The following is a 13,736-nucleotide window of genomic DNA, read 5'->3' on the forward strand; positions in this document are numbered from 1 at the left end:
TGTTTCTTTCGCTCCCAGGCCCTTCGTGGTCACATTTAATGAAGTAAAGCCGCAAAACCTCGCCTAGTTTACTGGGAGGCTTCGGGAGGATCTTGAGACAAGAGAGTCCCCAGACAGGTTGGTTGACAACAGCCGACCCCCCTCGCAGGTGGCTTAGTTCTCGAAGGGATCAACTTCACGAATGGAACCTCTGTCCCGCGGGCTCTCCTCGGGCCCCCATTTCCGCCCCTGCTCTCCCCAGGCCTCATCCCCGCCCCCAGATCTAACCCGCCGCCCCGCCTTTAAACCCTCCAAAGCTCAGACACCTGGCCCATACCTGCGCTTCCTCGTCTTCCGTCACCACCCCGACTGCCGGGATTTGGCGAGGGCTGCTGGACTTGATCCTGGTGCCGGGTTCCCGGGCTTCGGCCGTTGCCGCGGCCTCGGCCGTTGACATGGCTGTGGCGGTGGAGTGAGGGATGGAGGGGGTTCTCCTGTCCTACACTGTACCCCCTACAGGTGGGGACCCAAAGAGGCCTCGACACAGAGAAATGAAGGCCGCCTGAAAGCCGCTAGAATCGCCAAAGGCCTCGGGGATCCTGCCGTGGCAGGGTCCACCGCGATGCCACTCGCCCGGCGCGGCTGCAGCGCACCGGTGCACCTCGGCGCCTGCCGGCAGACCGGTTGTTAACAAGCCAACGCGTTGCTAAGGGCGGGGCCGGAGGCGACGGAAGCACCTGCTCCTACGGAAGCCCGGGGATCCAAACTACCCCAAACCCTAATCTCTGCACCTCTAAATTCGGAGTGGCGGAATTTGCCGGCACGCCGGAAGGAAGCGGGTGAAGACCTCAGTGTTTGGCCGTGGAGTGTTACCTTGGTGCCCTGTGTGTCTCAGTCTTGGTAGTTCGCGCTGGTCCTTTTTAAAACAAGCATGAGTCGGTGGAGGGATGAGGGATAAACGTGGGATGCAGGAATGATGGATGACGGACTCAGTGTTGGGAGCAGAGCAGTTTATCTCACCTCAGAGAGGTGATCAGTATCAGCGACATTACCCAGCCTTTTACCTCATCTGTACTCTAGTGGCCTTTCCAGACAGTTAAGTAATCACCAAGGCATTGTACACAATGTTAGAAGGCTTTTGAGTCAAATCACTGTATCTAGAGAAAGTTAACCCCAGGAAGCCCCACTTTTCTCATAATTTTTTCACTCTTCTTGTCGGTAGGAATGCTGTGAGAGGACTGAATGAGATGATAGTTTTGTAAAGTGGTGCTTGGCACATAACAAGCAAGATTATCTGAATGACATTTCTGGGCCTATAAATGAAATGAAAAACCTAGTTTCCGCTTGGCAGCACTTTATGTAAATCATTGCCAAAGCCGCCAAACTTCTTTGAATGAGTGCTGAAAGCTTCCAGTCCCTATTTCCTCGATTCTGTTCATTCTTACGCTTTCCTCAACCCCAGTCCTCTGAAACTGCCCTGAATGAGGTCACCAACACTGTGGTCAAAGTCTCCGGGCACTTTCTGTCCTAATTTTGGTTTACTTGTCTGTAGTATTTTACTCTGTTGACCACTCTCTCCTTCTTGAAACTCTCTGGCTTGGAGTTCAGCATTTTTTGTTTTTGTGTTTTATCTTTACAGCTACTTACTGGTGGTTTTAGAGCTCCCATTAGGCTTTACACCTAGAGGTGGTTCAGTAGGTCTAAGGTTGCAATTACCCTGAAAGTGCAAAGGGTGTGTCAAGTATATTATTAACATAACTTTAATTGCTGTTGCACATTCCAAGTACACTACATGAAAGGGAGACTGAAACCACTTGTATGATCACAGTGGAATCCTGTGAGGATGGCACCCGAACCCAAGATGGGGTTTGGAAAGCTGATAGTCGGCTGATTTGCTCTCCTTTGTGTGCTCATCCTGGCATCTCAAGATAAGAAAGGATGAAGAGGAGGGATTACCAAGGAAAATATTCTGCTTAAAGCAGAGTTTGCCCAACAGATATCAACTGGCTTTTGTAATTTAGCACAATAGGCTGAAGCTGATAATGATTCATCAACCTCAGTGATCCTGAAAAGTCCTCGCTGAACTTAACCAAAGACACTTTCCTAACAAATGAACAACAGGTTTTTTTTTTTGTTGTTGTTGTTGTTTTACTTTTACCAATTGTGTACAGACCTACATATTCATTCTGTCTCATATCCAGGGTACCAGTTTCCCATGCTTAATTAGTACAACTCCCATGAACTCCCCCTTACCAGCTCTTAAAATTTTCTGGCTTTTCCCCATCAGTGGAATCAGTGAAATTCTTCATGGAATGAGTTCCCTTACCTGAGAAGTTAATAGATCTAACTTTATAAAAAAAAAATTTAGCTCTAATAGTTTTTTGTTTTATTCTGTGACAGGTGAGAAGCAACTAGGATGGAAGTCCTCAAGCACCCCACACTCAAGCCATCTTGACTGAATTACTTGTGGTTTTACACAGGTGCCAAACTTCTTTCTGCATTACCTTTGCGTATGTTGTACGTTACTGTCTTGAGGTCTAACTCCCTATGAAACTCAGATTATGTGACCTTTTCTAGGAAACCTTCTTTACATCCTCTGCTATGTTAGGTGCCACTTGGTCTGTCATTCTGTTTTTGTACTCACCATATACCTAATGGTATTTACTGGCTCAGCAGATTTTCTGCTAGGCTGAGATTTTTGAAAGCAAGGAGTGTCACTTACCCAGGTTTGCACCCCAAGCCTTCAGCGTAGTATCTAGAGCAGTGTTTCTCAAAACTTAGTGTGCACCAGCATCATCTGGAGAGCTAATTAAGAGACTCCTGAGCCCCACATCCAGAGTCGGCTTCAGTAAGGCTGGGTTGGGTTCAAGGGTTTGCATGTACAGTTGACCTTTGAACACAGGTTTGAATTGCCGGAGTCCGCTTATACGCAGAGCTTTTTCAACACATACTACAGTCCCACACAATCTGGTTGGTCTAATCTGTGGATACAGAATGTTGGGCTGACTGTAAAGTTACACCTGGATTTTCGACCGAGCCAGGGTCTGTGCCCCTAACCCCACATTGTTCAAGGGTCGACCGTAAACAAGTTCCTGAGTGATGTTGATGCTTCTGGCCTGGCCACCATACCTTGGGACCTTCTGGTCTAGATTATACTAGGTACTCAGTAAATGTTCATTAAAGATTTCAATGATTACTTTTTTATTTGAGTTGAAGCCAAGTTAAAGCATTTCATAAGTTACCCAGAGTAAGGTAAACACTAAGTTCTTGCTACTCAAAGTGGGGTCCTTAAACTACCTACACAAGTGTTACCTAGGGGCTTATTAGGAACACAGAAGTTCTGGCCCCAAGGTGGACCTACTGAATCAGAACCTCCATTTTCCCAGGACTCCCAGGTGATAGGTATGCACATTAAAAGTTGAGAAGCACTATTCTAGTGTGTGTTGTAGTTTTTCATTAGCACTGTTTTGGCAATTGACATAAAACTGGTTTTTACTTTGTGAATTTTCCACATCCTTTGTTTTCTTACTGATGATACTGTTGGGTGTATTTATTTTCCTTCTTGTTAAATGCACCAAGCTTAAGCTTTTTAAAAGCTTTACCTGCTTAAATTAGGTGTTGGATTTAAGTTTAGTCATTATTTATTGATCCTTCTGTAATATAGATTTTTGAAGGTTGTAAGTTAAGAGCGCAGGAGACATTTTTATGGCATCAAAACACAGAAGGATGTAAGGGCAAAATGGCTGACTATTGAAATGGAAAATTATTTCAGCAAAAAGATAAATTAATAGTAGAGAAACATATGAGAGATGAATTATACAAAGAGACTAGAAATGCTTCAATCTGGTAACAGTTCAGCAGAATTTAACATTTCTGACAAATTACAAATTGGAATTTTTAAAAAGCTGCTGTAGATTTAAAGATTAACCATCAGTTTTCATAATATATTGACCTATCCACCATTTTTACTTTTAAAAGTAATAAGGCTAGATATATTTTAACATAAATGTAATATTAGAAAATAATATTATTCTTCTAATTTTCTCCTGATGCCTAATTAGTAATATTTAGGAAAATTGTAATTATTCACTAGCATTAATTAACAATGTTTCTAATAAGTATTTTAGGTTACATATGAATTTGGTAGTCACTAACCTAATGCCAGATGTTCTAAATGTTCAAGTAAATGTTAATTCTTTCTAAGTCACAGTAATTTATTTTAAACAGAAAATTTTTATAGCACATGTGAAATGTAATTATAGTATAGTCTTAGTATGTTAGGTGTAGAGGAATTATGTAACAGAAGAAATACAAAAAAGCTGGAATTTGATCTACTTTAAGTGTTTTAAAAAATACTTCACATTGATTGTTGCAGAAACAAAGCCTAAAAAAAGAATCAAAAGCAATTACATCTCTCTAACAGAATCATCAGTGCAAATTTGGGAGTAATAAGTACATGGAGCAGAAAACAAAAGAACATCCACCCCTGAAGTCAACCATTCTAATAAAAAGTGTACTAATAATCCAAATTGTAGGTAATTTTTAAATAGGAAGCTGGAGGGGCTATTCATGTTTAGTGGAGCAACTAAATAAACAATAATAAGTGAAATTAATTTATAAAGAGTGACTTTTACCTGATCGAAGCTTCAGTTTCATGACATAGGAATATTTCCATGAACTGAAAATGTTCTTGAGCTTTTAGAGCTAAAAACGTTTAATGTGTTTACATGGTGGGAAGTTACAGTAAAGTCCCCCCAGGAGAGAACTGTCTTATTGTGGAGCAGGATTAATCAGACAAGTTCATTCCAATGACATTAATTATTCAAGTTCTATAACTCACTTGATGTGTTCTGATTCCTTGAGCTCCGTGTTAGTTTTTGAGGGCTTTGGGAATAAATACCACAAACTGGGTGGCTTACACAACAGACATTTCATTTCCTCACAGTCTGGAGACTGACAGTCCAAGATCAAGGTGTCCAAGATTGGTTTCATTCAGAAGCCTCTCTCCTTGACTTGTAGATGGCCATCTTCTCCCTTAGTCATCACATGGTCTTCCGTGTCTTAAACTCCTCTTCTTATAAGGACATCAGTCCTATTAGATAAGGGACCACCTATATGACCTCATTTTACCTCTTTAAAGGCCCTTTCTCCAAATATAGTCAGAGGTACTAGGGGTTAGGACTTCAACATGAATTTTAGGGGGATACTATTCAGCCCATAATAGATTCCAACATCCTTTGAATTATAATTTGAATTCTATAAAGAACAGATTCAAGAATAGAATGTGTTTAGTTAAGGCAATACTGGTATCCTAGCCTATAGGACATTGATATTTCTTACAGTAGTGATAAATTCCTTTTCTGATTTAACAGTCCATCACTGTACCTTTATCAACGTGAATCTGTCCCTGGGAGACATTTCCACTCAGGGCTCTCAGCCAATCTGGATTTTGAATCTGCAGGGCTCTGTGCTTGACTTTGTTAAAATCATCATTTATTTCATGTTTTATTTTCCTTTTGAAGAATCCACTACCAAAATTACTGTGCTGGCCCTTGGTTCCCTGAAGCCTGCCATAAACAAACAAGAAGAAACATTCACCTGCTGCCACTTTATTGGGGGACACCATTTCTGGGAAGCAGAAGTGAGGAAAAGATGGAAGTGAGGCAGACAGTGGAGGAGGGACCACAAATATAGGTGCTACTGAGCTGGCCAGAGCTTTGAAACAAGTGCAGTTAATTGCTTGGTCTTTTAGTGCATTTTCATGGAGTCCTCATGAATGACTGCACTTTGAAACAGTCCACCAAGGGGAAATGAAGGAAGAATTTATCTACCAGCTCTGTCTCATGCTGCATCTCCGTGGTCAAAGTTCACCCCCCAAATAGGGTTCCCCTATTGAGAGGGGGGAAAAAAAAAACTCCCATGCAATATGTCTAACAGAATTACATGAAAAAGTTATTTGTGTTTGCCTGTAATTCAAATTTTGCTGAATTTTACCTGGCAACCCTACTCTCAGTATATTCACACCCACGCATTTCCAGGCAGCTGCAGGGGGAGCTGGAGCCCCCACAGATCCTGTCAGCACAGGCACAGTTTCTTCTCAGTGCAGCAGCATGATGGTGGTGCAGTAATGGCTGCAGCTCCACTCTGGGACCGCAGGGCAGCTCCGGGCCACTGGCCAGGAGGCAAGGCAAGAGGTGGGGGCAGTGATGGGGAGGGGAGTAGGCTGGAGGATGTAGGCACAGCTGCATGGATGGGGGATGATAAGTAACACAATTTTCTGTAAAAATGAGGCAACATTCATTATATTGTTAGCATCTGTGGGACCACACTGCATGAAACAATAGGAATGTAGTAGTGAGTAAGACAGAGTTCCTGTTATCAGGAGCCTACAGATATAGCTTGAATATTGTGTTGAGTCCTGGTTTAAATACACTTAATGAATGCTAGTGAAATGAAATCTTTTTAACAATGCCATCTCATTAAATGGATGTTTTTCTAAATGACTGCTTTGGCAAAAACAAACAAAACTCCCCCAAGCCCCAAACTATTACCTGCATGGCTTTCTGGATGCTTCTAAAAAGAAATAGTCAGAAAAGTATTAGGTGGCTTCCATCAAATATTGGAATTATTATTCAGTAAGAAAGAAAATCCATTTGTATATAACATTTCAAAAAAAGGAATTAAATCACATTAAATAGTACTTTTTATTTAGATGTTTATAAGGCAGATCTATGAGAATGATATAAAAACATGGCATGTAATTTGATAGCGATATTTTGGAGATTACAGAGTTTTAGCAAATATTTATTACACAGTTATAAAGAAGACAGTATTTTCCAAGCAGATACAAAATACCTAATGAAAGGTCAAGGCAAGAAAATGAGTATAATTAATTAACAATGGAAAATCAATTCTAATGTGAATTGCACATTATCCTTTAAAAACTTTTAAAGGTAAGAATTATTGCAATCTAGTTTATTCAAACAGTGCTAAACGGTATCATGACAAGGAACTGAAGGGCCAGAATGGATTAGTTTTGACTTCATATAAGAAAACCCAAATTTACAATGGCTTAAATACAGGAAAATGCAGTTGAAGTAGTGATGCAGTCAAGATCTTTTTTAGTCTCCAACATGCTTTCCTTAGGGTTTGACCTTGCTCTTGGATATTTGTAAGGGCTCCTGTTATATCCACAACTTTGGCAGCAAGATGGAGGAATAAGATAAACAACACATGCTGCTTTTCTTTGAAGAGACTTCCAGGAAGTCACTCACAGGTACCCCTACATCTCACGAGCCAACACTCAGTCACACGGGAACACCTAACTGCAAGGGCAGTTGAGGAATGTTAAAGGCAGCGGGTTTTAAAGTAGGGTAACTAGACATTGGAAGACAACTTCCATTCCTTGTTCAGGCTGGATATCTGCAAAACCATTAAAGACCTATAAAGAAAATCTTAAGAAAATACCTCCTTGGATTTGTGAATTTGTAAATCATAAAAAAAAAATCTGCTTTGGTGATTTACCTTAGCCTATCTAGCCACTGGGAGAATCCAAATAGTCTGGCCTAATTTTGGATGACTGCATGATGTTAATCCAATGATTTGGAAAGCTAAAAAATCTCAGTATAGTAATCTCCCCTTATCCGCAGGGTATATGTTCCAAGACCCCCAGTGGATTCCTGGAACTGCAGATAGTAGCAAACTTGATATATACTATGTTTTTCCCTATACGCACATACCTGCGATTAAGTTTAATTTTTAAGTTAGGCACAGTAAAAGATTAACAGCAATAATTAATAATAAAATAGAAAAATAATAACAGTATATTGTGAATGTGGTGTCTCTCAAAATATCTTATTGTACATATTTAATACCTTTTCCACAGTGCATGACTAAGCACCTGTCATGCACTGTGGCAGTAACTTTTGCAGTTTGAGGTGCAACAGAATTTGTGAAGAATTTCTTTTTCCTTCTTCACAATTTCATGGATAGAAGATTCATTCTTACTGCGTATCTTACCAGCCTCAGCATATGATTTTTTTCTTTCCTTATTAAGTTGAAAATGTTCACCTTTTCACTTAGAGGGAGTACTTGACAACTTCTTTGTCAAATCCGAATTTCTAGTGTCATTACTCTTGCACTCTGGGGCTATTATTAAGTAAAATAAAGGTTACAAGCACTGGGATACCAGAAGAGTGGATCTGGTAACTGAGATGGATACTAAGTGATGAATGGGAAGGAAACACCGAACAAAGGGATGATTCATGTCCTGGGCAGGATGGAGAGGGAAGGCCCGAGATTTCACCACGCTACTCAGAATGGCACACAATTTAAAATGTCATGAATTGTTTATTTCTGAATTTTCCATTTAATATTTTCAGACCATGGTTGACTATAACTGAAATCAATGAAAGTGAAACCATGGTGAGGGGTGGGGTACATATGTTAGGCTGAACAAAACATTTTTTGGTATTGTATCAACAGAATCTCTGAATATTAGCACTTTATAGTTTTCCTGCATTAAAAAAAATGGAAGAACCTATTCATTAATATAAAATTCACTGTTCAAAGGTATGAACAAATTGTGTTTCCACTAATATTATTACAGTTTCATTTAGAGCAATTTCATATACTGAATATGTTCCAGAATTTGCTCTACTGACTTATGAACAACTGAGGATGGAGCATCTCATTTTGAAGACAATACATCTACATCACAAATATAAATCTTAACACTAGACTGGGGTATATTATACTATGTGTTGCACTGCTTTAAGTCATGAATATACGAAATAATTTCAACATGACATTTGAGGCTGCTTAAATGCTTATTTCAATACAGAGATTTCATAGACTGACACAAGTTCAGCGCCATAGTATTCTTAAAGAAAGATTTACGAATTACACTTACGGTACTTTATTTAAAACATTACATAAGAAACTTTAGGTTTCACAAATAAAACCTTTGAGGGGAGAACTCTCTGTACAGAATTTATTGTGAAATAGTTTAATGGCAAATGGCAATTAAAATAATTAAGATTTATCATATTATATAAGAGGTAAACAATATAAAAATTGGATATGATATATTCTTGAAGCCCTTTTACACAAACAATTTTTATAATTTGATTGTTAGGATGAACATACATTAAGTTACTATTATCAAATTAATTTTGAAAGTAAAATTCCTTAACTCAAGGTTATGCTAATTTATAAGAAATTAATCAGGTAATTTAACACTAGCTCATTAACCAATTCCATACGTAGCACAAAATAATTATCTCTGATAAACACCTATAAATATAATTTATTCATACTTTAAAATATTGTAAAATTTAAATAAAAATCTCTACATGTAGATAATCTAGGCTAATTTTCATATATGTTTTGAAAAATATATGTTAGCATGAATATATTCTTATTTAAATATGATTTTAAATATTCTTAATACAGGAGACATGAAATCAGTACACAAAAGCTAAGTAGTATGATTCAGTCCATGATTAATTTCCTTTTAGGAAAAAAATTACTTAATTTTTTTGCATAGGTTTAAGACTGGATATATTTTCTACATTCTTATAATCTTCTCAGGGGCACTTCTCCAAATACAATTTAGGAAACAAATCCCAATACTTTAAATTTCTCACTACTTTCTCACATCTAGTAAGAGCAGAATACAGTCCTACTTCTGAGGCCAGAGTGATGATTTTAAAAGGATAATTATGAGAAATAATGATTAAGGAAAATAATCAGGTAGGAAATAGTAAAATAAAGCAATAAAAAGTCATTTAAGTCAAGCAATTAAAAGTCAATATTTTTGCATTTTTAGAAGGACTTTTATACATTTAGAATTATAATGAATATATTATGTCTATTCTAAAACTTCAAAATTATTTCATCTTTGTAGTACTGAAAAGGAGATATTACCATTTATAACAAAAGCTACATCTCATATACATTTTGATAAACTCTGTTTTCTTATATCTTCAAAGGCCCCTTTTATCTGTAATAGTGATAACTGTATTTATACTATTGGCTAACTAATAAATACATGCAACAATATAGTTCAGCAGTCATCTAACTTTTAAAAGTATTTCATTGTATTTTCACATTAACTGGTGAAAGCATGAGCTTAAGGGAGTGGAACTTAAGGAACAAAGTATTAAACTGCTAATTTCACTAGTCCACTATATAGTTTATAGGTGTTTGCCTTTAAGTTATCACCCAACTGAATCCCTATTGCACACTAACAAGTGATTCTTAAGAGGGAAAGAATATAATTAAAACAAAGAAAATGAAAAACTCAATTAAAAAGTACAAGATATTAAAATTCACCAAGAAGAGAACATCAGAGAATCATGAGTGATTTACCAAACCAACATGATGCAGTGATATTCAAAGAGCCACTGGTAGGAAAGGTGGCCTCCACTAAGTATAGTTCTTTTATTTTTGGCAGCTGGATTCAGCACTACCTTAAGTGGGTAAGTTTAGAAATGTTGTAATTTCAGGAAAGGAATGCATATAATTGTATCTTGTCTTCAACTTTCTAGTTTTAATAAGGGAAGAGCAAATGGAAAAAAAATGTAGGGCATTCTAACCAAAGTATGGACAGAATGCAATTTTAATGTGGAATGTCAGCAGTGAAAATTTTATGAATAATTTATATGATTATGTATCTCTAGAGTAGATTTATAATTAAACACTCATCCAAATATCCTTCATGCTTGCAGTGTGCTCCCTAATGAATGGCTGAGCAGGCAGGAGGACTTCTCAGAAAGAGGAAAAGAGATGACCAACTCTACAGGGACTTTTTAAGATTCCATAGGACCTCAGCCATTCATTCATTAAAACTATTATGGTCCTATCTCTGCTGGAGTCCCTCACTGCCAGAGGGAGGCGTATGGACTGCCATGGGTCTCCAGAGTCCTGTCCCAGGCAAGATCCTCTCTCATGGTAAGTGTGGATTATCCCACAATAATAAATGTATGATTATAGTAATTCCATATATATTTTGACACCACCAACACACTGTAAAGAATGTCAATGTCTTTACACAAAAGAGGGATCATCTAGATAGGTAGGCATGGGGATGGGGCAGGGGCCACACATCCTCGTGGTTGAAACTGTAGCCTCTAAAATGTGACTGTCTGGACTTGAATGCTGGCTCTGTCACACACTAACTGCATGACCTTGGACAAATTACTTAACTTTTCTATCCTTCAGTTTTCTCATATGTAAAAGGAGGATAACTGCCTCTGTCATGGGGTTATTGGAAGTACTAAATGGGATAATACAAATAAAGTGCTTAGAACAGTGCCTGGCATGTTATAATCCCTCAGTGAATGTTAGAAAAATCCTCCACCATACAGAGCATGACTGACTAAGGTGCAGCAACATAGATCAGCTGACAAACAGCTACTCGTGTGTAAAGTGAACACTTTCCCTCAAACCAGAAACAACTGTAAGATTCCTAGGATTGTTAATGTATTAGGAAAAGCCGTTTTGGAGGCCATATATTACTGTCTTCTCCCTGATCAGCGTATGAACACGCAAATAAAACTTCTCTGTAACAAGATAAAGAATAAAATCTTTCATGAGGCACACGTTATCAGTATGTATTTCATGTCTCCGATGCATTTTAAATATAATTTCAAGTTCAGTTGTCTTTTTAAGTTGTGTTTGTTCACAAATCACATTGATTCACAGTTAATTACATTTTTCAAACCCTATCTTATGAAAGAAATCTGGGGATGTTACCATGCATCCTTACCTAGATGCTAATGTAATGTGTCTTTTCTTAAAAATAATGGATGATTATGCATTTCTGTTTCTTAAGTTGGATAACAATTAAAACCTTACTTAAGCTTCAGAAAAAAAAATCCATTGGATTATATTAAAACTTAAAATTCTGCTGGTTTGCAAAGTTTTTTAACATTATGTTGTATCCATATTGTTAACTATAAATATTTCTGCCTGATTATGGAATATAGTTTGTTAAAATAACAATAGTATCACAGTTGTCCAAAAGAAAACAAAACATACCTACATTTCAACAGTAAGATGACTATAAAAATTCATGTTGGTAAAATAGGACATTTGTGAAAATAAATCTGAAGAAAATTCTACTACTAATTCAGTTGAGATCTCACTGAACTGGTTTCGGCCCACAGCAATTTGACAGCGCCCTTCCAAGTGAAGATGAAGTCATAAAAAGAATGGCATAAACAGAAATTTACATGGCATCAGCAAGCACCATTTATCATCACATTACTGTAACCCTCTCTGGTGAGAGATGAGGAACTGCTCCTCCAATACCTTCTTCTAGAAATTGGCTCTTTTCCCAGCCTTTTTTAATTCTCTTTAGCTTTCGGCTTATACATGGAAGGAGTAAAATGATCTTACCCAGAATTACAATTGAGGGCAAAACAAGAGCAAGAACAAAGTTTGGTGGTGTGTAAAACCGGTAGTACTCTTCTTCAAAAGCTCGTTTCCATCCATAAATTACAACATGGAAAGTACTTATGAGCAGAGCCACATAGCCAAGTGTCGACTTGGGTTAAGGAAGGAAGAAAAGGAAACAAAGAATAAGAAGCAAATCATTCAAACTCATAAATTAACCCATCCAGCTATACTGTGTTTATGTTTTGATAACACAATTTTATCTTAAATTATTGAGCTACTCTTTGTTCTTTACTGAATTAAACAATTTTAATATTTTCATATATTTCTTATAAATTTATATGCACTTTATTTTACACAAATAAGGCCATATTGCATACAGTTTAATATTCTGATTATTTATCATATTCAGAACCTTTTCCTGTCATTAAATATGAAAACATGATTTTAATGCTATATATTCTACTGAATGGATGTACTATAATTTACCTAACCATTCCTTTTTGTTGATGATTTACTCTGTTTCCTACTTTCCTCAATTTTAATGTCACTTTAAGCCTTTTTCTATATTTTGGTTTATTTCCTTAGAACTTATTTCTAATAGTGGGATTGCAGGTCAAAACATCTGGCTTTTCCTTAAGCATACTGATAAAAACTGAAAAGCTTTTTTATAAAAGTTACCCACACCTCCACCAGTTGTGTATATTTTTAAAAAGTCTGTGTATGTACATATACATATACATGTATATACATTTACACACATTACGTACATAATACATTAAATGCTGAAGAGCATTTTCATGGGTATACACACACATACTAGTTGAAGATAAATATGGTAAATATAGTATTAATACATAATATAAATAGCATTTCAAACACGTGGCCATATTGACCATATTGAGATTATTAAGAGTACTTTGTTAAGCAGTTTACAAATCAAAATCTAAAAGGTCAGCTGCTTTGGGTTCCCTACATTATGTTTGATTGCTTATTTGAGAAATCGTCTTGTTACATAAAATGTTATATTACATCAGCATAATAATGTAATGTCTAACTTCACTGGGAAAGAATCAACTCTCTAGCAGAAAACTGTTCTGTTTGCAATGTCTCATCTAAATTTACAATGATAATTTGCACCTGTCTAGCAGCACCTTTTATCAGAGGGCTTTCTATTTCTTTTCAGATGTCATTAAACTAGCAGTTGGGAAAGTATTCGCATTTTCTTTCCTTCAAAAAGGAAAAATGAATTTAGACCAGGGATATGCTGTTAATTTGAATGAGATTTTTAGATCACTTATATTTAAAAAAACTCAAGTGAATAGGCAAAAAAAAAAAAAAAACAAAGCTAAAACTTA

The 13,736-nt window shown here is 37.1% G+C and overlaps 2 protein-coding genes and 1 long non-coding RNA gene across 4 annotated transcripts in view; 1 reads left to right on the forward strand and 2 right to left on the reverse strand.

Moving 5' to 3' along the window:
- CFAP69 (cilia and flagella associated protein 69) overlaps positions 1-610 on the reverse strand; it is a 52,839-nt gene extending 52,229 nt beyond the window's left edge. Inside the window, exon 1 of the mRNA XM_010978016.3 lies at positions 317-610. Within this exon, the coding sequence (XP_010976318.1) occupies positions 317-436 (120 nt within the window). The 5' untranslated portion in view covers positions 437-610. The remainder of the gene's footprint in view (positions 1-316) is intronic.
- On the forward strand, positions 1-10,792 carry LOC135321704 (uncharacterized). The gene is made up of 3 exons (XR_010381708.1): positions 1-117; positions 2,380-2,459; positions 10,710-10,792. It is a non-coding gene; the product is annotated as an uncharacterized LOC135321704 (long non-coding RNA).
- STEAP2 (STEAP2 metalloreductase) overlaps positions 6,665-13,736 on the reverse strand; it is a 27,012-nt gene continuing 19,940 nt past the window's right edge. For both annotated transcript variants that reach the window (XM_010978014.3, XM_064487589.1), the window contains one exon: positions 6,665-12,529. In XM_010978014.3, coding sequence (XP_010976316.1) covers positions 12,242-12,529 — 288 coding nt within the window. In that variant the 3' untranslated portion in view covers positions 6,665-12,241. The remainder of the gene's footprint in view (positions 12,530-13,736) is intronic.

This window comes from Camelus dromedarius, chromosome 7 (genome assembly GCF_036321535.1).
Source record: "Camelus dromedarius isolate mCamDro1 chromosome 7, mCamDro1.pat, whole genome shotgun sequence".
NCBI lineage: Eukaryota > Metazoa > Chordata > Mammalia > Artiodactyla > Camelidae > Camelus > Camelus dromedarius.